The 24,594-nt window shown below is 44.7% G+C and overlaps 1 protein-coding gene across 1 annotated transcript in view; it reads right to left on the bottom strand.

The window, feature by feature from the left end:
• Window positions 1–23,738, bottom strand: part of LOC137562834 (neurogenic locus notch homolog protein 3-like) — a 111,889-nt gene extending 88,151 nt beyond the window's left edge. Inside the window, exon 1 of the mRNA XM_068274579.1 lies at window positions 23,506–23,738. Coding sequence (XP_068130680.1) covers window positions 23,506–23,578 — 73 coding nt within the window. The 5' untranslated portion in view covers window positions 23,579–23,738. The remainder of the gene's footprint in view (window positions 1–23,505) is intronic.
• Between the last annotated feature and the right edge of the window lie 856 nt (window positions 23,739–24,594).

The following is a 24,594-nucleotide window of genomic DNA, read 5'->3' as shown; positions in this document are numbered from 1 at the left end:
CACCCATCAATCACCCCCTGTCACTGCCACCCATCAATCAGCCCCTAACCTGCCCTTGCGGGCAATCTGATCACCCACCCACACCATTAGATCGCCCGCAAACCCGCCGTCAAATCACCTCCCAAGTGTATTGTTTACATCTCTTCTCTTCTCTAAACACCCATCAATCACCCATCAATCACCCCCTATCACCACCTGTTACTGTTCCCTATCAGATCAGACCCTAATCTGCCCCTTGCGGGCACCCAATCACCCGCCCACACGCTCAATTACCCTCAGACCCCCCCTTATCAATTCGCCAGTGCATTATTTACATCTGTTCTTCCCTGTAATAACCCACTGATCACCTGTCAATCACCCATCAACTACCCCCTGTTACTGCCACCCATCAATCACACCCTGTCACTGCCACCCATCAATCAGCCCCTAACCTGCCCCTGGCAGGCAATCTGATCACCCACCCACACCAATAGATTGCCCGCAGATCCGACGTCAGATCACCTCCCAAGTGCATTGCATCTGTTCTCTCCTCTAAACACCCACTAATTACCCATCAATCACCCCCTGTCACCACCTGTCACTGCTACCCATCAGATTAGACCCCTATGTGCCCCTAGGGCACCCAATCACCCGCCCACACCCTCAGACCCCAGCCCTGATCACCTCGCCAGTGCATTGCTTGCATCTATTCCCCCCACTAATCACATCTTGAGACACCCATCAATCACCTCCTGTCACCACCTGTCACCCCCTAGCACACCTACCCATCAGATCAGGCCCTAATTTCCCCCCTGTGGGTTCCTGATCACTCGGCCAAACCCTCAGACCCCCTTCCGATCACCTCCCCAGTGCATTGATTGCATCTATTTTCCCCTCTAACCACCCCCTGTATCACGATCTGTTCCTGCTGGTGACGTTTGTGAACTGTATGGACTTCCTCTGTTCACCAGCAGATGTCCCCTCTCATTTCAAGAACATTGTACATTCCTCCTGAAGTTCCCTCTGCCCACCAGCAGAGGTCTCCGTATTCAAGAACTGTGTCTCTGCAGCCTTGGAAGAGGTCACATGACCATCCTGCAGAGTATAAAAGTCCAGCTACAACAGAACACTGTTGCTAGTTCATTGGTGATGATAGCCTAGAGCCTGTGTTCTGGTCCTTTACCTGTTACCTGTTACCTGATTCCTGTTACCTGATTCCTGTTACCTATAACCTGTCTGCCTGTTACCTGATTGTTTGATTCCCTGGTTTATGATATTGGCTTTGTCTGACTATTCTTCTGCTCACTGATTGTATTGCTTGATGTCCTGGTATCTGATCTCAGCTTGTTGACTAACCTATTGCCTGCTGCATATGTCCTGCGCTTGGTTGTATATTATCCTGTGTATATATTAGTTAGTTAGCTTAGTTAGACAGGGTTCGGGGTTCACTGTGTGCACACTGTATATATTATTATTGGTTTGTGTATGTCTGATCGCAAGACAATTGTCTGCAATCATATTGCTAGTTGTACAGTTCATTTGTATTTATGTTCATGCACCAATTGCAGCATCACTTGTGTATATATCCTGTCCTTGTAAATAAATCATTACTTTATTTCACATTTACCCTGGTTTTGGTCTTCAGTATTTCCACATTAAGTGACATTCTGCATTCAGTGCAAATCTGTGTGCACTGCTCGTTACACCCTGAGACACCCATCAATCACCTCCTGTCACCCCCCTAGCACTCCTATCCATCAGATCAGGCCCAATACAACCTGTCATCTAAAAGGCCACCCTGCTTATGACCGGTTCCACAAAATTCGCCCCCTCATAGACCACCTGTCATCAAAATTTGCTGCCTGCTTACGTGAACTACAGAAATGGATGAATGACAGCTGGCTGAAACTAAATGCAGACAAAACTGAAGTCCTTCTGATTGGAGGGCAGAGCATGATAACAAAACAACTTAACTTGCAGTCTTCACCACTGGGAATAGGAGGCACGGATCTACGCAGCTCTGATCATGTGCGTAGCCTGGGAGTTCTAATTGATTGGGATTTAAACTTCAGAACTCAAATCTCTGCTGTGGTGAAATCATCCTATTTTCACCTGAAGAACATTGCAAAAATCAAGCACCTCATACCCCCAGAAGATCTGCCAACCTTAGTCCACGCCTTCATCACATCCCGACTGGACTACTGCAATGCTATCTACACTGGTCTTCCAAAAAAGGCCTTGTACTGTCTACAGCTGATACAGAATACTGCTGCCAGACTGCTAACCAACCCCGTCACTGCCACATAACGCCAGTCCTGCACTCCCTTCACTGGCTACCTATAGAATGGAGGGTCCTATTCAAGATCGGCCTACTGACATTTAAATCCCTGAATAATCTAGGCCCTGGATACATGAAAGATATGTTGCAGCTACGTAGCAATCCCCGCATTCTCAGATCAACAGGTTCTAATAATCTAGTCATACCCAGAGTCCACCTGGAAACGTTTGGTCCCAGAGCCTTCTGTCATGCTGCCCCTACGTTTTGGAACTCCTTACCTCAACAGATCAGGACAGCTCCATCCCTGGATGTGTTTAAATCCAGACTGAAAACCCACCTGTTCAGTTTGGCATTTGCAGAAATATAACTGTTGTGTGAATACTTCATCCTACTAATTACTGAATCTGAGAGAGCCTAAGCGCTTTGAGTCCTATGGGAGAAAAGCGCTATAGAAATGTTATTGTATTGTATTATATAAAATTTGAAGATGCTTATACCCCTGAACAGTCATTTTGAGACATTTGGTTTCCAGACTACTCACGGTTTTGGGCCCGTAAAATGCCAGGGCAGTATAGGAACCCCACAAGTGACCCCTTTTTAGAAAAGAGACACCCCAAGGTATTCTGTTAGATGTATGACGAGTTCATAGAAGATTTTATTTTTTTGTCAAAAGTTAGCGGAAATTGATTTTTATAGTTTTTTTACAAAGTGTCATTTTTCACTAACTTGTGACAAAAAATACAATCTTCTATGAACTCACCATACACCTAACGGAATACCTTGGGGTGTCTCTCTCTAAATGGACAATTGTGTGTAAAAAAAATCGAAAATTGTCATTTACAGAGATATTTCTCCCACCCAGCATGGGTATGTGTAAAAATACACCACAAAACACATTATACTACTTCTCCTGAGTACAGCGGTACCACATGTGTGGCACTTTTTTGCACCCTAAGTGCGCTAAGGGGCCCAAAGTCCAATGAGTACCGTACCTTTAGGATTTCACAGGTCATTTTGCAACATTTGGTTTCAAGACTACTCCTCACGGTTTAGGGCCCCTAAAATGCCAGGGCAGTATAGGAACCCCACAAATGACCCCATTTTAGAAAGAAGACACCCAAAGGTATTCCGTTAGGAGTATGGTGAGTTCATAGAAGATTTTATTTTTTGTCACAAGTTAGCGGAAAATGCCACTTTGTGAAAAAAAAAAAACAATTAAAATCAATTTCCGCTTACTTGTGACAAAAAATAAAATCTTCTATGAACTCACCATACTCCTAACGGAATACCTTGGGGTGTCTTCTTTCTAAAATGGGGTCACTTGTGCGGTTCCTATACTGCCCTGGCATTTTAGGGGCCCTAAACCGTGAGGAGTAGTCTAGAAAACAAATGCCTCAAAATGACCTGTGAATAGAACATTGGGCCCCTTAGCGCACCTAGGCTGCAAAAAAAGTGTCACACATGTGGTATCGCTGTACTCAGGAGAAGTAGTATAATGTGTTTTGGGGTGTATTTTTACACATACCCATGCTGGGTGGGAGAAATATCTCTGTAAATGGACAATTGTGTGTAAAAAAAATCGAAAATTGTCATTTACAGAGATATTTCTCCCACCCAGCACGGGTATGTGTAAAAATACACCACAAAACACATTATACTACTTCTCCTGAGTACAGAGGTACCACATGTGTGGCACTTTTTTGCGCCCTAAGTGCGCTAAGGGGCCCAAAGTCCAATGAGTACCTTTAGGATTTCACAGGTCATTTTGAGGCATTTGGATTCTAGACTACTGCTCACGGTTTAGGGCCCCTAAAATGCCAGGGCAGTATAGGAACCCCACAAATGACCCCATTTTAGAAAGAAGACACCCAAAGGTATTCCGTTAGGAGTATGGTGAGTTCATAGAAGATTTTATTTTTTGTCACAAGTTAGCGGAAAATGGCACTTTGTGAAAAAAGACAATTAAAATCAATTTCTGCTTACTTGTGACAAAAAAATAAAATCTTCTATGAACTCACCATACTCCTAACGGAATACCTTGGGGTGTCTTCTTTCTAAAATGGGGTCATTTGTGGGGCTCCTGTACTGCCCTGGCATTTTAGGGGCCCTAAACCGTGAGGAGTAGTCTTGAAACCAAATGTCGCAAAATGACCTGTGAAATCCTAAAGGTACTCATTGGACTTTGGGCCCCTTAGCGCAGTTAGAAGTAGGATAAGTAGTATAATGTGTTTTGGGGTGTATTTTTACACATACCCATGCTGAGTGGGCGAAATATCTCTGTAAATGGACAATTGTGTGTAAAAAAAAATCAAAAAATTGTCATTTACAGAGATATTTCTCCCACCCAGCATGGGTATGTGTAAAAATACACCCCAAAACACATTATACTACTTCTCCTGAGTATGGCAATACCACATGTGTGGCACTTTTTTGCAGCCTAACTGCACTTTTTTGCAGCCTAAGGGGCCCAAAGTCCAATGAGCACCTTTAGGCTTTACAGGGATGCTTACAATTTAGCACCCCCCAAAATGCTAGGACAGTAAACACACCCCACAAATGACCCCATTTTGGAAAGTAGACCCTTCAAGGTATTCAGAGAGGAGCATAGTGAGTCCGTGGCAGATTTCATTTTTTTTTTGTCGCAAGTTAGAAGAGATGGAAACTTTTTTCCATTTTTTTGGGGGGGTCACAAAGTGTCATTTTCCGCTAACTTGTGACAAAAAATAAAATCTTCTATGAACTCACCATGCCTCTCAGTGAATACTTTGGGATGTCTTCTTTCCAAAATGGGGTCATTTAGGGGGTATTTATACTATCCTGGAATTTTAGCACCTCATGAAACATGACAGGTGCTTAGAAAAGTCAGTGATGCTCCAAAATGGGAAAATTCACTTTTGGCACCATAGTTTGTAAACGCTATAACTTTTACCCAATCCAATAAATATACACTGAATGGTTTTGTTTTTTTTATCAAAGACATGTAGCAGAATAACTTTCGCACTCAAATGTATAGGAAATTTTACTTTATTTGAAAAATGTCAGCACAGAAAGTTAAAAAAGTCATTTTTTTGACAAAATTCATGTCTTTTTTGATGAATATAATAAAAACTAAAACTCGCAGCAGCAATCAAATAGCACCAAAAGAAAGCTGTATTAGTGACAAGAAAAGGAGGTAAAATTCATTTAGGTGGTAGGTTGTATGACTGAGCAATAAACCGTGAAAGCTGCAGTGGTCTGAATGGAGAAAAGGGCTCTGGTCCTTAAAGAGAACCTGTACTGAGTAAAAATATTTAAAATAAACACCTGAGGTAACTTCAAATGAACATTAAATAGTTACCTTGCCATCAGTTCCTCTCAGAAGCTCACCATTTTCTTCTGACAATAATCCCTTCCAGTTCTGACAATATTTTGTCAGATCTGAAATATATCAGTTGCTGTCAGTAAAATATCAGTTGCTGTCAGTTATAGCTGAGAGGAAAACTGATGTACCAGGTAATGTCCATGTTTCCCTATGGCTCAAGAGGGCGATGTTACAGTTTAACTGTGTGCTGACCAGAAAGCTGTTATGGGTAATGGCTATTTTCAAAATGGAGGACGGAAAATTCCCTTGATCACAGTGAACAAACAGGACGCGGGAGAGGAGAAAGACACTGAGGAGTAGACTACATGGAAGGTAAGTATGACTTGTGTATGCTTATTTTGACTTTTAATGTTCAGTTCAGGTTTTCTTTAAGGGGTAGAAAGACTGTGGTCCTCAAGTGGTTAATCTCCAGATACCTCCCCGGCCGCATCCTCCATTCCTCACAGGAGACCCTTTTGTCCTCCAGCCTAGGTCACCTCCTCTCACTCTCGCATCCAAGACTTCTCACGGGCTATCCCTTTCCTTTGGAACTCTCTCCCTCAGCCGGTTCGTCATGCCACGAGTCTGGAAACCTTTAAAAGTACTCTGAAAACACACCTGTTCAGACAAGCCTATAATTTTGCTATAGGCAGCACTGAAGGCACACTGGCTCACCCACTAATCCTTATGTTTCCTTCCCTTTTGTTTCCTCCCCACTACCCTCTAGATTGTAAGCTCGCAAGGGCAGGGACCTCCTCCTAGTGTTTTTTATACTGCTGTAATTTTAACATATGTACATGTACCAACTACACATCAACGATGTATGTATTTGTATTTATTCTATTCAATGTCATGACTGTACAGTGTCTTGTATTTCTTATGTATATTTGTTCCCCATTATTTGTTTGTACTATGTACATCGCTACGGAAGATGTTGGCGCTATGTAAATAAATAATAATAATAATAATGCTGCAGGGTCATACTTTCTGACCACCCAGCACAACAAGGCTAAGAGCTGGACAATGTAAGAGGCTACACAGGCTGCCCAGAGCAACTGCAGCTCTGGGCTTCCGATATTGCTACAAATAAGATGCAATGGCAGCGCGGTGCGATGTTGCGCTGCTCTTGCAATAGCAAGCATTCAGACAGATACAAGACAGGACTATAGATTGGAGCGTAACTAGTAGCAACCGCAGCTCAAAGTCACATCCACAGAAGAAGAGCAAGCAGGCTAACAAAAGTCACCAGCAAGCATCCACACAGGCAAGACTACAGGAAAGAACTATGTAACGAAAAAGAAAAAAAAACCACAGAGACACCGGGAGCCCCTATTGTGTATTATCCTTGCAATCTGGTCAAGATGTACAAATGATACTACTCACAAGTATAGGTTGCTTGGAGAGGCAACCACTCGAATAAGCATGTGGAGAAAGCCCGTCTCCACTACGTCTTTGGGGTGGATGGTCGCAGCTCCTTCGAAAAAAACTTTCTTGCCACAAGTTTGTGGCAAAAAATAACAATCCCACAGATGTGGGATGTTAAACTGAGAGAAAAACAGCAGTAGGAGGCGCCCTTGTTGTATGGTTTGCACTTATGCTTACTTATAACAAATAAAGTATGTTGTAGATCGCCTACCTTAAGAATGGACACTCCACTCGGTAGGATAGATGTAATAATTTAATGATCAATGCTTACCATAATTTAATGCTTACCATAATTTAATGATTAATGCTTACCATCATTAAATTATTACATCTATCCTACCGAGTGGAGTGTCCATTCTTAAGGTAGGCGATCTACAACATACTTTATTTGTTATAAGTAAGCATAAGTGCAAACCATACAACAAGGGCGCCTCCTACTGCTGTTTTTCTCTACAGGAAAGAACTTAACTAATAGCAACACTATGCTAGCTAAGCACGGGTGGTCACGATAAGCGCAACCTACTGAAACGTGCTAAACTGATTAGCTAACAGTAACTGAAAAATCTCCGTAGCTCGAATAAAGAAAATAGAACTAATAAGAACTAGCTAAAGCACAAGTAATGGTAATTAACAAGACAGACAACAGACAGACAGACGGAATGCTCAGCCAATATAGTCGCTGTGTCAGCAACGGCGACATTCACACTGAGATAGACAAGACTAACAGGTAGGCGCGAACTAATGGCTACCGCTGCTATAGTTCGTCCTCAAGAACAAGGCTAGAGGGAATACTACCAGTCACCAATGTGGTGCTGGCAGAATCTAACTATCAGGATCAGAAGGATTTCACTGAGCCCCCGCAGGACAGCAAACATCCAGCAGACATGACAATACAGAGCAACAATAACAACTTTCACAGCATAGACTCAACGACAACTCAGAGAGCTGAACGCTATGATGAGCGAGGTCTAAAAGGGGAGGCAGACTTTTAAGCCGGCATTGACCAATGGATGCAAGCATGCAAATCTCCACACAGCTGAATGGTAATCATTCAATCCTCAGCTGGCTTGATTACCATTTGCTAGCTGGTTGTGAATGCAAAGGACTCCTGTAACGATCGGTGTCAGCACACAGAGAGAATCTGATTGTTGATGATCTGCAGAATCATCAACAATACAGATGTATACTCGATTATGGATGATCTGCAGAATCACCAATAATACAAGTATGACTAACCTCTGGACACCTAATGAGTGAAAGTATTTGACGAACTGGAGGCTATCTCCCGAGGAGCGGGAGATATAAGAGACTCGGCCAAGAGCCACCTGAGGGGCAGGTGGCCCTGGGCAGTGCAGAAACTATTTCTTGATAGTGAGGACCTGGTAACCAGGGATAACAGTATTAGATGGTGAACTGTACTGCAGCCAGAGGGAGGGACCACTGGCTGCTAAACAGGCCGGACTCTCTGAGGAGCGGGAGTCCTGGTTGCAGCTGACACCTGATGGAATGGTGTCACTGCTAATACTGATAGACTGAGCACTCAGAGAGAGTGACAGCTAGGATAGTCAGGCAGGCCAGGTTGGCAACACACGAGCAGATGAGGTACAGAGGCAGAAGACTGATTCGGTAACCGATACAGGCAGGGTCTGGCAACAGGTAGACAGATATGCAGAGGTACCGAATCAGAAAGCAAGAGAAAGGTCGACAGAGCAAATAGTCATAACATATAAATATAACAGAGTTCTAGACTGGGGTGTGAGCTCCTTGATCTCGACACCCGGGAACTAGTCTAGAGTATAACACAGTAATGACACAGAGTCCCTAAGCTTGGGTGTAAGGTCCTTGGTCACAACACCCTGGAACTGGTCTAAAGTATAACACAGCAATGATCTGAGTGCTCACACGTGCTGAGTGCTCACGGCAGACAACCAGCAACTGACAGGCAAGAAGTATATATAGAGCAGCGCTCCTCAGCGCCGCCCAGCCCCACTTAGCCAATCACCTACTACGCTGGGATCAGCTGATCGTCCTGGTCAGCTAATCCCTCTCCTATTGGCATAAAGGTCCTGCCTCCTAGCGCGCGCGCGCGCGCGCGCGCGTAGCTCTCCATCTGTGTGCACTACTAGGCTCAGACACACCAGACGCATGCTGCTGTGCGGAAACCGCCGGTCTGAACGCGGAGACTGCCGCCCCGCTGCCAGACCGCGCGGCGGTGTCTGCGCAATCCATTACAACTCCCATAGGAAATACATGCAGTATCATTTAACAACATGCCTGCAGGAAATCCAGGGCTATCTGGCCGCAGCTCAGCTGTAGTAAGCCATTGGTGGAATGATGACAGCATCATGAGCTGCCCAGAACTGCAGAGCAATTGCAAATGACAATGTGACTCATTGCAAATGCATAACCGAATGCAGGCAGACAAGCCAGAACTGTCCGTTTGCGGCTCCACCACAACGGACAGAACACGCCACAGGAGGAATCCTTACACTCATAAAATCAATTCTAAAATAAATGTATCCTTAACCACTTCAACCCACAGTGTTGTTCATGTATCCGAGCAACTTTCCACTCCCATTCATTCGCCAATAACTTTATCACTACTTATCACAATTAATTGATCTATATCATGTTTTTTCCGGCACTAATTAGGCTTTCTTTGGGTGGTACATTTTGCAAATAATTACTTTATTCTAAATCAATTTTAACAGGAAAATTAAGAAAGAGATGGAAACGCTCCTAATGAGGTATCTCCTTTTTTATGGGAAAAAAACTATTGCTATAGAGTGGAAAAGCAATTTGGAACCCTCTCTAGAAACTTGGATCCGCTTAATTAATCAAGCCCTTCCTCTATACAAACTTACCTTGGAGAGACGTGGTGCCGTCTCTAAATTCTCTAAGATTTGGAAGCCTTGGCTTGACTCTGAGGAATCAGTTTCTGCTAACCTGGATATCACTCCTCAAGTTATAGATATGTTATAATATTTCCTTAAGTTTTATGTATCTCAATGCCTGTCTTTGGTGATTCTGCTGTGTTCCCCCCCTCCTACTGTTGTGAATATTCACCTGTATTCACCTTGCTGCAAACATTCAAGTAATTATGTACGAATGAACTGTACTGGAGGACTGTATATTTACTTCTTTGATGCTGTCATGATCTACAATTTTTATTTTCTGTGTTTTTGTGTTATTGTTTATATGTTCTTTAACACAATAAAAAAAGAATTTGAAAAAAAAAAAAGAGAGAGAGATGGAAAAAATCATTATTTCTCAGTTTTTGGCCATTATAGTTTGAAATGAACACATGCTACTGTAATTAAAACCTATGTATTTTATTTTCCCATTTGTCCTAGTTATAACACCATTTAAATTATGTCCCTATCAAAATTTATGGCGCCGATATTTTATTTGGAAATAAAGGTGCATTTTTTACATTTCCGTCCATCCCTATTTACAAGCTTATAATTTAAAAAAAATTATATTAATATACTCTCTTGACATGCATATTTAAAAAGTTCAGACCCTTAGGTGACTATTTAGGTTTTTTTTATTGTAATTTTTTTAATTAATTTTTTATTTTTATTAAAAATTTTATTTGGGTAAATTTTAGTGTGGGAGCTAATTTTAAATGTGATATAATGTGTTTATATACAGGATCTTCTAAAAAAATTAGCATATTGTGATTAAGTTCATTATTTTCTGTAATGTACTGATAAACATTAGACTTTCATATATTTTAGATTCATTACACACAACTGAAGTAGTTCAAGCCTTTTATTGTTTTTCTTCTTGATGATTTTGGCATACAGCTCATGAAAACCCAAATTTCCTATCTCAAAAAATTAGCATATTTCATCCGACCAATAAATGAAAAGTGTTTTTAAAACAAAAAAAGTCAACCTTCAAATAATTATGTTCAGTTATGCACTCAATACTTGGTCGGGAATCCTTTTGCAAAAATGACTGCTTCAATGCGGCGTGGCATGGAGGCAATCAGCCTGTGGCACTGCTCAGATGTTATGGAAGACCAGGATGCTTCGATAGCGGCCTTAAGCTCATCCAGAGTGTTGGGTCTTTCGTCTCTCAGCTTTCTCTTCACAATATCCCACAGATTCTCTATGGCTTTCAGGTCAGGAGAGTTGGCAGGCCAATTGAGCACAGTAATACCATGGTTAGTAAACCATTTACCAGTGGTTTTGGCACTGTGAGCAGGTGCCAGGTCGTGCTGAAAAATTAAATCTTCATCTCCATAAAGCTTTTCAGCAGACGGAAGCATGAACCCACTTTTGAACCAGAAACAGCGGCAGAAGCGCCTGACCTGGGCTACAGAGAAGCAGCACTGGACTGTTGCTCAGTGGTCCAAAGTACTTTTTTCGGATGAAAGCAACTTTTACATGTCATTCGGAAATCAAGGTGCCAGAGTCTGGAGGAAGACTGGGGAGAGGGTAATGCCAAAATGCCTGAAGTCCAGTGTCAAGTACCCACAGTCAGTGATGGTCTGGGGTGCCATGTCAGCTGCTGGTGTTGGTCCACTGTGTTTTATCAAGGGCAGGGTCAATGCAGCTAGCTATCAGGAGATGTTGGAGCACTTCATGCTTCCATCTGCTAAAAAGCTTTATGGAGATGACGATTTCATTTTTCAGCATGACCTGGCACCTGCTCACAGTGCCAAAACCACTGGTAAATGGTTTACTGACCATGGTATTACTGTGCTCAATTGGCCTGCCAACTCTCCTGACCTGAACCCCATAGAGAATCTGTGGGATATTGTGAAGAGAAAGTTGAGAAACGCAAGACCCAACACTCTGGATGAGCTTAAGGCTGCTATCAAAGCATCCTGGTCCTCCATAACACCTGAGCAGTGCCAAAGGCTGATTGCCTCCATGCCACGCCGCATTGAAGCAGTCATTTCTGCAAAAGGATTCCCGACCAAGTATTGAGTGCATAACTGAACATAATTATTTGAAGGTTGACTTTTTTTGTTTTAAAAACACTTTTCATTTATTGGTCGGATGAAATATGCTAATTTTTTGAGATAGGAAATTTGGGTTTTCATGAGCTGTATGCCAAAATCATCAATAAGGAAAACAATAAAAGGCTTGAACTAATTCAGTTGTGTGTAATGAATCTAAAATATATGAAAGTCTAATGTGTATCAGTACATTACAGAAAATAATGAACTTAATCACAATATGCTAATTTTTTGAGAAGATCCTGTATATAAAAATGTATGTGGGTGTAGTTTTACTATTTGCCCACAAGATGGCCACAGTCAAAAAGTCCTGGAAGCGAACGATCTCGCTGCCAGGAACCAGAAAGAGGAAGAGAAACTTTTTTTTTTTACGCAGAAAGACTGCAACCTCTGATAAGAGGCCGCAGATTTTTGTGCCGGGGACTTTGATTGATGAATGGGAACTATATTTCCAGTCATTGATCTGGGGGTTAACGGCAGGCAGCGGGAGCGCGCGCGATCGCACGCCTCGTCCAGATAGGCTTAAGTGGTGGACCTAAACTCTTGCACGGGACACAAGGAAAACATAACAGAAATGAACCCTGTATGTATTTAAAGAGTTTAGCCTGTGTAATTCCCCCTCATTTGTGTCTAATAACTTGTTGTAATTTGACCTCCCCCCGTGTCACATGGCTGCTTATGGCAGATAAGCAGATAAGCCCATTTGAAAGCACAGGCTGTAACAATATGTCTGTTTCCATGAATCAGGAAGTAGAAACTGTGCAGATTTAATTTAAAATTTGTATCAGCTGTAACAAAGAAAAGTGTTTTTGTTTAAGGTTATTATGCTGTTGTGTATCTTTTAGAGCAGAAAGGAGTTCTGAGTTCAGGTCTACTTTAAAGCGGACCTAAACTCAGAACCTCCTCTCTGCTCTATAAGATAAGCAACAACATAATAACCTTTAAAGAAAAACATTTATTACAGCTGATAGATTATTACAGTGGTTCAGGAGGTGCGGTTAGCTAACAGGGACAACAAGGGCCGGATTTACCATAAAGCACTGTAGGCACGTGCCTACAGGCACCTAATGATGGAAGGGCGGCTCACTTACCTCTCCAAGCGCCTTCTTCCGTATGTAGAGTCCTGAGCAGAGAGTAAATGAGAGGTTACTCACACAGCTCTTGGCATTTCATTGACGAAAGCTCCGTTCAGTCAGGTGAAAATGAATACAGAGGGTACCTCTGGCTACCTAAATCTAGGCGGGATGCCTGTAGTTACCTATAATGTGCAAGGGAAGTAAGGGAGAAGTGACAGCTGGGACAGCCAACACACCTGTGGTGCACTTTGGTGGGGATTTGTAGGTCCATGGAGGGCGAACTTTAAGGTGCCAGGAGATCTGTGCCTATAGGCTCCGGTGAAGTAAATCCGGCCCTGGGGACAACAAAGGATGATTTGCATATGCTCACTCCAATCTAAATAATTGCAAATACCTTTTGTTTTAAGAAAGCAAACTTTTGTTTTAGCATTTTAGTAACAGGGCTTTTTGGTCCTTTGTAGCCCCTTACACACTCCTAGGAGTTCTGGTTCATCATGAGCTTGCTGGTTAGTCTGTACCTCTGGGTGCTTCAAATCCTACCCCATAGAGCCACATTAATCTATGCCATACACTGATGAGGATCAACCAATCTGAAACAGTCTGTATGCATGCCGGGTTATTGTGATGGATAATTGTTGGATAAATAGCAGGCTGACACATCATTGCATTCTGGACCTGGAGGTGTGGCTAGCTTACCGGGACAACAAAGCGGAAAATTGTATACTCACCTATCGGTAATTTTCTTTTCCTGATGCATCCATGGCAGCACATTGGGTAGTGGCCCCGCCCCCCCTACCCCATAGGACCAGTCAGTATTTAAAAAGAGGTTAGAGGAGGTGCTCGCTGTCTTTTTGTAACTATTAATCTCACCGAATAGTCGGGTGGGACCCATGTGCTGCCATGGATGCATCAGGAAAGGAAAATTACCGATAGGTGAGTATACAATTTTCCGCTTTCCTTATGCCTCCATGGCAGCACATTGGGACCTAACTATTATAAATAAGGGAGGGAGACTAATATATGCTGCAAAATGAAAGAAAAATTTATTCATTACTGAATACAGAGGAGGAGATTACAGCTCTCCCAAACTCAATTGGAGTATTCACAGAAACGTCTACTTTATAATGAGAGATGAACGTATTAATTGTAGACCAATTTGCCGCCTGGCATATTGTGGTTGCTGATACATTTGAATAGGCTGCCCACGAGGAGGAGATTCCTCTAGTTGAGTGCGCCCCTATTGTCTCTGGTGGTTGCAAACCGACAGCCCTGTACGTTGTTTGAATTGTCTTTATTAGCCATGAAGCTATGGTTCTTGTGGAAGCAGTTTGCCCCTTTCTGTACCCTGAGGGTACTATGAAGAGACGGTCTGATTTTCTGAAGGACTCTGTGATTTCCAGATATGCCTTTAATGTTCTTGAGACGTCCAGGGTATGTAGAACTGAACTAGAGTCGTCCTGGAAAGATAGTAATGACCAATCTTGGTTGATGTGATATGACTTTACTACCTTAGGAAGGAAAGAGTCTACTGGTCTTAGCTGGACTCTATCATGAAAGAAAGTCAAATGAGGCTCCTTGTATCCTAAGGCACCCAATTCTGAGACCCTGCGGGCGGAGGTTATTGCCACCAGGAAGGCGGTTTTAAGGGTCAGATTCCAGAGCGAGCATGACTGTATTGGCTCGAAAGGATTGCCCGACAGAAAATTCAGTACTAGGGGAAGATCCCACTTCGCATATGTTGACTTTCTCGGTGGTCTAATTTTAATCAAGGCTAGCATAAATTGCTTGATGAGAAGGTGCAAGGCCCACCTAAAATCTGACAGTGCTGAGATGGCAGAGACTTGGACCTTAATTGCGTTGTAGCTTAGACCCTTCTCTATGCCCATCTGTAAAAAGGCTAGAACATTATGAGGCAAAGGCTGATGGGGATTGAAAGAAGATGACCTAGCGAATGATGTGAACTTCTCCCAGATGTTATAGTATGTTATGTTAGTAGAGGGTTTCCTAGCCTGAAGAAGAGTGTCTATGACTTCTGCAGAACATCCTAGGGCCTCCAGTTTCGCCCTCTCAATTGCCATGCCGCTAAATTCAAACGACTCGGATTCGGGTGTAAGAATGGTCCCTGTATTAGTAAGTCCTTCCTGAGTGGTAGTGTCATTGGCTCCCCCACTGCCAGTGTCCGAAGAAGAGGGTACCATGGGCGGCGAGGCCACACTGGTATTACCGCTATTACAGAAACCGGCTCCTGTTGAATTCTTCTCAGGAGGTTGTGAATCATTGGTGTTGGGGGGAACACATAGCCCTTCGAAAAGTTCCATGGGGCCGTTATTGCGTCTACTGCTTCCGCCTGATTGAAGGGGTATCTTGCCATAAATCTCCTGCATTTGGCATTGCGACTCGACGCCATCATGTCTATGTCCGGCTGCCCCCAGCGACTGCATATCAGGTCGAATGTTTCCTGATGTAAGGACCACTCGTTGTTGTCGAGGGAGTTTCGGCTGAGGTAGTCTGCCTGTGTGTTCAATCTCCCGGGAATATACACTGCCCTCAGAGACAAGAGGTTCGTTTCCGCAAGCTGGAAAATCTGGTTGGCAATCTGTAGAAGATGACGGCTCTTTGTCCCCCCTTGTCTTTGAATGTACGCTACCGCTGTACTGTTGTCGATACGGAGGAGACAATTTTTGTTGAGAATGTGCTGTAGGAAGTGGAGCAGTGCTTGTAGAACTGCTCTGAGCTCCAGTGAATTTGAGGATTGTTTCGCCACATCTTTTCCCCAGAGACCCTGAGCTACCATATCCTGGCATGTAGCGCCCCATCCCTTCCTGCTGGCGTCTGTCGTCACAATTATTGGCGGGTCTGGTGTCAGCTGCACCTGGCGGCAGATTTTGTAGTCCAGAAGCCACCAAGCAAGGCTGTCTGTCATCGGCCTGTGAAGTGTTATACGCTGATCTAGTCTTACCCTGTCCCACTGATCGAGGAATCCGATCTGAAAGTCTCGAATATGCCAGTGGGCCCAGGGCAGCATAAGAATGGTCGCCGATAGGGTACCTAGAAGTTTGAGACATTGTCTTGCGGAGGCCCAAGAGGAGCTCTTGATATTTCTGACCCTCTGTTGGATAACAGGGATCTTCTCTGTCGGGATGGAAATTGCGTTTAGACGAGTCTGGAAGCAAGCTCCGAGAAAAATAAGATCCTGGGTCGGTGTTAACTGGCTCTTTTCTGGATTGATCAGCCACCCGAATTGTTGTAAAGTTTGAAGCAGAATCTCCCTGTGCTGATGGATTATCTGCAGGCTGGACCCCAGAAGCAGTATGTCGTCCAAATAGTGGTAAGTTCTCAGTCCTTGGACCCTGAGCAAAGCGATGATTGACACTAGGACTTTCGTGAAGGTTCGCGGTGCAGTTGAAATGCCAAAGGGGAGACAGGTGAATTGATAGTGGTCTCCCTCTACTGCGAACCTTAGGAACTTCTGGTAGTCTCTTTGGATAGGTATGTGCAGGTACGCGTCCTGCAAATCTGCCGAGATCATTCAGTCGTCCTTCAGGATAGCCTGACTGATCGATTGGAGCGACTCCATTTTGAAGGTTTCTAGACTTATGTGACGATTCAGCCTTTTCAGATCCAATACAGGGCGAAGCTTTCCTGATTTCTTTTCCACTAGAAAGAGAGGGGAGTAGAATCCCTCTGTTCTTTGGTCTACAGGAACCCAAGATATTGCCTGCTTTTGAATCAGTTCTTGCACGTAGGAGAGTAAGATGTCCCTTTTCTCTTGTGTAATTGGAATTCTTGTTTCGATAAATCGATGTTTCGGGATGCGCTTGAATGTCCAGAAATGTCCTGTGGAAATCATTCTGTTAAACCATTGTGAATCTATCTTGTTTGCCCAGACTGAGCTGAAAGAACTCAGTCTGGCACCTACAGGTACATCCTGGACTCGGACACCGTCAAAAGGATTTCTTTTGATTGGCGGGAGCCTCTGTGGTTCTCTGCTTAGCGGATCTGTTTGATGGCCCCTGTGTGCTTTTCCAGTCCTTCCTATAGTTTTTGCCTGGGCGGTATGCCCTCGCGTTCTTATATCTGTTTTGTTGCTGTTGTGAGGCGGTATAGTTCGGTTTGGTAGACCTTCTATCTTGGGGCAAAAGACCAGATTTGCCTCCAGTGACTCTTGAAATGGCTGCATCCATCCTCTCGCCGAACAAAGCCTTCCCGTCGAACGGTATCTTGCACCATGCCTGTCTCGAGTTTATGTCTGCTGACCATGATCTGAGCCAAAGGGCTCTTTTCGCTGTTACGGAGTAAAGCATTGCTCTGGAGGCTCCTCTCACGACATCGAATGATGCTTCCCCTATAAAGTCTGCGGATATTTTTAAATCTTCTAGTGAAGAAATAATCGTGTCCTTGTCAGCATCTTCTTTAATAGCTGTTTCAATGCCCTCTGTCCAGGACTTTATAGCTTTCCCTACGGCTGCTAACGTAATAGCGGGCTTGCATGCTCCCCCAGCCGAGGTATATATTTTCTTTAGATCCAAATCGGCTTTCCTGAGTAATACATCCTTAAAGGATATGCAGTCTTCTAGAGGTAGCGTCATGTGTTTTGCTAGCCTCATGATCGAGGCGTCCACTACAGGGGCATTGTCCAAGGACCTTGATTCCTTCTCTGGTAGTGGATATAATTTTGAGAGCCGATTGGCCAACGGCGCTTTCTTTTCCAACCTTTGCCACTCATCTTTAATTACCTCCTCGATTTCTACAAGGTATGGAAACGTATCCTTGGTTTTATCAAGATGCTTGTAGTATCGCTTCTTTTCCTTTTTCTTAGTAATAGATTCCTCCATCTCTTCCTCAGATTCCCATTCAATTGCTTCTCGCACTGCCTTGATGAAGGGGGGGACAAGAGAGAAATCGAAGCCCCCTGTGACTACATTTTCTGTGGGTATTTCACCGGCTGAAGTATTAGGCGACACTCGATCTAATGGATGGGAGGGAGGAAGGTTTGCGATATATGTGTCCATTGATTCCTGGACAGCCTTCTTTATTAGTGCCAAGACATCCATTTCCGAGTGCTCTGGTTCACCGGACTTTTGTTAAAGGCAGGTCCTGCACACCAATTTACCCGTCATTACAGAATCTCCACAGGCCCAGCAGCCCCTTTGCCGTGGGTGACGGTCCGGTGAATGGTGTCTGGGAGGCGGACATCTTCTCCTACGGTATGCATAATACTCATCATCATAATAGTCGTAATGATTCCTGCTGGGAGGAGAGCGACTTCTTGAATAGCGCCTTGTATATGAAGGTGCATAATATCTCGGAGGGGAAGATCTCCTTGCTGCCTTTCTTGGATCTGGATCCCTTTGTTTTCTAGGGCTGAAAACAGAATGGCCATAGATCAATAATTGCCATTAGTGCACTCCCAAATAGATATCCTTCCTGTAATGCACCTACCTATCTATGATTTGCTGGTCTCTGAGAGGCGCATGTGTGTCCGCAGATGAAGAGGAAGAAGAGAAATAGCTGAAAGGAGAAATAGTATCTGAGATAGGCAAAACGTCATACATAAGCACAAATAAACAAATAAAGCAAAAGTTTTTTTTTTTTTTTTTTCAATGCTACTCTGCAAATGAACAGGCATAGCAGTGCAGTACAGGCAATAAGAGAAGAAAAGGAAAAAGTACTCACTACTCCGCCACTATGGAGACATCTGCTGCCACAGCAGAGTTATCGGGCTCCATCTGTCCGACCTGTGCCAAAGCTGCGTTGGGCTGCACGGAAGACGCTGGCCGCCGCTGCCACCAGGCTTAAAAAATGCTTCCTGTGTGGGCGGCCGCCGGAGGACCAGGGAGGAGTAAGCTACGTCACCGCCCAATCAGAACAGAGGGCGGTGACGTCACGGGCGAGAGGACGAGAGAGCGCTGCTGCGACAATACCCCGCCCCCCTGCGCTCCAGCGCGGAACGCTGTGGAGCGCACGCCCAGGACAGCGAGACTTAGCAGGACACGCGCCGGAACAAGACTCATTTAGAGTCATAAGCAGCCGAAGCTGGTAAGCTTAAGACCACCAGGTGGCCAGAACCTTTTGTACCCGATATACATTTTATGTATAAAGAGCATGTGGAGATAAGCACAAAAGGTGCTTCCAGTACAGCATAACCCGGCTCTTTGCCCCCAAGCCCAGCAGAACGGGGCATCCCCTCAGATCCTAATTTATAGGACATAAAAAGGGGATCATCGCACAGGGAGGCAATGTGCGGGGACTGCAGGAAAACAGTCAGGTAGGTGCAAAAAAAAAAAGGAATTTTTCTGTATGGACTGTAGCTTCTGATCCTATGAGGTGAGGACGGAGAAAAAAAGACAGCGAGCACCTCCTCTAACCTCTTTTTAAATACTGACTGGTCCTATGGGGTAGGGGGGGCGGGGCCACTACCCAATGTGCTGCCATGGAGGCATAAGGAAAGGATGATTTGAATATTCAGCAGTGGTGCATCGTGGGAGACATCAAATGCTCACTTTAATCTGAATAATCACAAATACCTTCTGTTTTAAGAAAGCAAACTTTTGTTTTACAGCTGATATAAATCCTGCAATAAATCTGCAGTGTGGCTTATTCCTGCTTTCATGGAAGCAAGGTTAACATCCTGTGTTTAGAAATAAGGTGCTCTGCCAAGGACTGCTGATATTTCTGAGCTGACACAGCTGAGATATCAAATTACACTTGTGATTAGTCACAGATGAGGGAGAATTAGACGGACTAAACTCTCTAAATACATACAGGGTGGATTTCTCTCTTTTTTTCCTTCTGTCCTGTGTAAGAGTTCAGGTCCACTTTAACCTCCCTGGCGGTACGCAGTTCCGATGCTGCGTCCACAGGAGGATTTTTTTCAAATAAAAGTTGGTTAAAGTGCTTAAGCTAGCGCTTTGCTACCTAACTGTGACCCCCAAGTCCTCCGGCACCACTGTGATCCCCCCGATCGCCGCCGGCCACGAGAGCTGCAGCTTCACCATGTAGCTTCAGTCGTCTCTATCGGACATGACGTCATTGACATCATGCGCAGTCCCGATGCTCCCCCATAGTGAACCCTGGAGATGATTGGGAGGCTGCGCCTTCGCAGGATCCCTGGGGGGGTGTACGTATAACGGCGGCGATCGGGTGGGGGGGGATCGGGGGAGAGAGCGGAAGGACTTGGGGGGCATGCTTAGCTAGCAAAGTGCTAGCATAAGCATATAAAACAATTTTTATTTAAAAAAAAACCTCCGGGGGCCGTGCAATCCTCTCCGGCGGCTAGCTCGAACGAGAGTTCAAGAGGTTACAGCCAAGGGAAAGAAAAAAAGAGGTCCTGGTGGAGATGGCCTGAAACCTCTGGCCTGAGGGGAGCAGGCTGAAGAAGTGATGACCTGGCTGGTTGAGATCCTTGGCAATCCCCAGCACTCTAGAGCGCAGTTTGGAGTTGTAGAAAAGGTCCAGTAGTGGGATGGGTTTCACGGCGCAATTTTTCAAACGATTTTTCCCTTTGCGATGTGCAGCAATGATGACCGTCACGGCAGACGGTCTTAAAGAGATACTGTAACATCGAAAATTTCCCCTGGGGGGTACTCACCTCGGGAGGGGGAAGCCTCCGGATCCTAATGAGGCTTCCAACGCCGTCTTCTGTCCCACGGGGGTCTCGCTGCAGCCCTCCGAACAGCGGCAAGACAAATCCGTCAGCTTGTTCAATATTTACTTTTCCAGGCTCCAGCGGGGGCGCTGTTGTGGCTTTCGGCTCCGAAGTAGATGGAAATACCCGATCTCAGTCGGGTCAGCTCTACTGCGCAGGCGCCGGAGACCTGCGCCTGCGCAGTAGAGCAGACCGACGGCGATCGGGTATTTCCGCCTATTTCGGAGCCCAGAGCCGCCACAGCGCCTGCGCAGGAGCTGGGAAGGTAAATATTTACATCGCCGCTGTTCGGAGGGCTGAAGCGAGACCCCTGAGGGACGGAGGATGGTGTGGGAAGCCTCATTGGGACCCTGAGACTTCCCCCTCCCGAGGTGAGTACCACCCAGGGGAACTTTTTGATGTTACAGGTTTTCTTTAAATATCCCTCCCGACTCCCACACAAACCACCCCGATCATTTGAACTCTCGTTTGCGCCCATCGTCTGCCATCACATGTTCCCGCGGGTAGGAAGATGGTGGATCGGGAACACTCGTTCATTGGCTGCCTCGCTGAGCGTTTCCCCAAAGCATCTAGTAGAGAGTACAGATCTTAAGGGCTGGGGGCCACTAGAAATCACAAAACACAATCGCTAAACAATTTTAGCCTTGTTTTCCAGAGTGATTTCTGGTGATTTTAAATACAATGCTAGCAATATTTATAGGGATTACCTTTTTTCTTTTGTGGTTCTGGGTTGTACAGCGATCGAAAAGTGACAATGCAGGGATCCTATACGTTGTACTGAAGCGCAATGGCTCCAAAAACACCGCAAGACCCGTGATAGTGGGGAAATCTCAATCGCTCCTGTGGAATCACCTCCTATGACTTTCCAAAGCGTGGCAGAAACCGATTCTGTGAGTCCCAGCCCTAAAAGCTTCCTTGTGAAAATTTCTCTCTGAACACCCTCAAAGGGTCCTGACAATACATAGAATTGTGGCGGCTCTGAAATCTAAAAATTCCAGTCAGACACTCTCAGTGGATTTTGTAGGTTAACAACCCTTCATTTACAGAATGACAGCTTGTTTGCCGTATTATTCCCCAAAACGATGTTACGTGATATCCTGGCCTCACACTTCCCAGAAGCACTGAACGGAAAACACTGAATCATCATATTCTGATGAAATTCCATGGAAGCCGAAGATAACAATGGATCTCTGGGTCACTTATAGGTCAGAAATCTAAATTATGCAGAAGCAAATTCTATTTAATGTGGCCATACATCTACTGATTTTGCAGCTCCCTCATTGCCCGTGCAGTGTAAAATCTCACCTGTCCAGCCGCCGTGACTCCTGGTCTCCTCCACTGTTTCCCCCAGGCACGTGTGTGATGTCACACAGGCGTCATGTGGTATACGTGCCACCACGCCCCGCGCTCGGGGGAGACAGCAGAAGAGAATGGGAATCACGGCAGCTGGGCAGGGGCGGCCAGGCAGTAGGGATGGCCCTCCTTAGGAGAACTCATGTAGAAGCATGTGATCAGTTTGGTCAGCTGATAGATTTGTAAGGTCCTGATTTGCAGTGATGACTTCCTGGTTCAACACATGATCAGGACCAGCAAATCAGAACCTTACAAATCTATCAGCTGATCAAACTGATCACATGCTGCTCCATGAGTTTTGAAGGGCCATCCCAACCAGGCAGTGGCATAATCTGTGGTGGCGCAACACTGATTCCTGAGAGATTTCATGCTGATATCTATTGGGAATAAGGGCCTGTTCAGACTATCTGCGTATGAAGAATGCGTTTAAAATCAAAGAAACGCAAGGTGAAAAACGTATGTGTTTTTCTTGCGTTCTAATGCGTATTCTATTGCGTTTTGCACACACGTGACCCAGGGGAAAAGAAATTATGGGAACCGCAGAGGAAAACGGACGCTAAAAACGCAATAGTACGCGTTTTTGATACGTATCCATAGACTTTAATTGCGTCCGTTTCTATGCGTATCGCACAGAACTGCGTGCAGCAATGCGGATGAGAAACGTATGCGTCTCATACGCATACATGTGAACTAGCCCATTCAAAAGCATTAGGAGCCGTTTCTATGCGTTTTGGGTACCCAGACACGTTCCCTGAAAACGTCCAGGAACGCGCATAGTCTGAACAGGCCCTTAGTCTGCGATGTATGGGCAGCCAACAGATCTCTCTCCAATCAGAGATAAATCTGTCTCTTTGTCGATCTGCCCATACATTGCCATACCTCCCAATTTTTGTTGCCTTTAGCTCCTTACTGAATAAGTAGTGACCCTAGCCAGGATTCGAACACTGGTCTCCCATGTCAAAGACGGTGCTCTTAACCAGAACATTTATCAAACACACACAGAACATTTATATCGCGCTTTTCTCCTGGCGGACTCAAAGCGCCAGAGCTGCAGCCACTAGGGAGCGCTCTATAGGCAGTAGCAGTGTTAGGGAACCTTGCCCAGGGTCCCCTACTGAATCTCTGACCCAGGTCACACATTACATTATCCAGCCACCGCTTAGGGGCGCACAACTTTTAGGACACTCAGGTCTAATACTTACCTAAGTATTAGGAAAGGCTCTGAATAGTACATAAAGAAAGTATCAAATTATATATAGTAAGAAGCAACTGAACTTCAGACTAGTAGTGAGAGTCAATGATGCCCACTTATAGAAAGATGCATAAGATAAGCATGACAGTCACATTGCAGAACACAGAGCCCAGAGCCCTCCGCAAGGCAGCAGCAGCACCTGGAATGTACAAGAATCAACAGCAGCCAGGCACAGTACTCACCGTGCGCCCCTCTACCGCGGCTCAGCAGCACTGCAGTCACCCAGATAACTCCGCATATCCCCGGCCGCCCCATTATTGTATCCTCCAGCAGCAGCTGTTCTCTATCCGCAGACTGAGCCACGCTGATCTAGGGGGGAGGTTGGGAAAAGTTTCGTTATCAGATGCATCCTATAAGTTGCATACATCCAGTGAGTGATGAGATCTGACCACGCCCCTCTGTCTAGCTGCTCTCTTCTTTCACACACACTGCAATAAGATGAGGGGAGGGCAGTTCTGTGTACATTGCTGCTCTGCTCTGCTAATGCTTCTACCTCCCTTCTCTAAATAAGTCTATCCATCGCCAAACACATTGTTCTACATGCTGCTGCTGCTGCTTTCCAAAAGTTCCTTCCTTATTTTCACCTCTTTACATAAAGCTGTACTGTGGGTACATGCAAAAAGAGTGTCAGGGAAAAAAGGGCGTGTGGTGTAAACGATAAGCGGTAATAGCGTTTATAAAAATATTGTGTTGTATTTCGTTTACAAATAATGTTTTACTAATTAAAAAACATTTAATAATGTGTATGAAATCGCAAATTGTGAAAATGATAATCTTCCCTGTTTTAAAAGTGAAACTTATAATTAAGTTTGTTAAAAACACTATATTATATGTTTAATTGTTATAATTGTATATTATCGTGAATAACCTTCATTTATCGTTTCTTCATATAATAAAATCTGAAAATATTGTTTATAACTATGAAAAAAAAGTGTGAGTTCGTAATAACATTAGTAAATATTACTAACATTTTACTACAACTAAACCTAAGCCTACTCTCACACAGAACCCTCCCTGTACCTATCCCTAACCCTTAGACCCCCCTGGTGATGCCTAACCCTAAATCTCCCCTGGTTGTGCCTACCGCTAAGACCCCCTGGTGGTGCATAACCCTAAATCTCCCCTGGTTGTGCCTACCGCTAAGACCCCCTGGTGGTGCCTAACCCTAAGACCCCCCTGGTGGTGCGTAACCCTAAGACCCCCCTGGTGGTGCCTAACCCTAAATCTCCCCTGGTGGTGCCTAACCCTAAATCTCCCCTGGTGGTGCCTAA

The sequence above is a fragment of the Hyperolius riggenbachi genome, chromosome 3 (genome assembly GCF_040937935.1).
Source record: "Hyperolius riggenbachi isolate aHypRig1 chromosome 3, aHypRig1.pri, whole genome shotgun sequence".
NCBI lineage: Eukaryota > Metazoa > Chordata > Amphibia > Anura > Hyperoliidae > Hyperolius > Hyperolius riggenbachi.
This window is presented reverse-complemented; position numbering and strand designations above follow the sequence as displayed.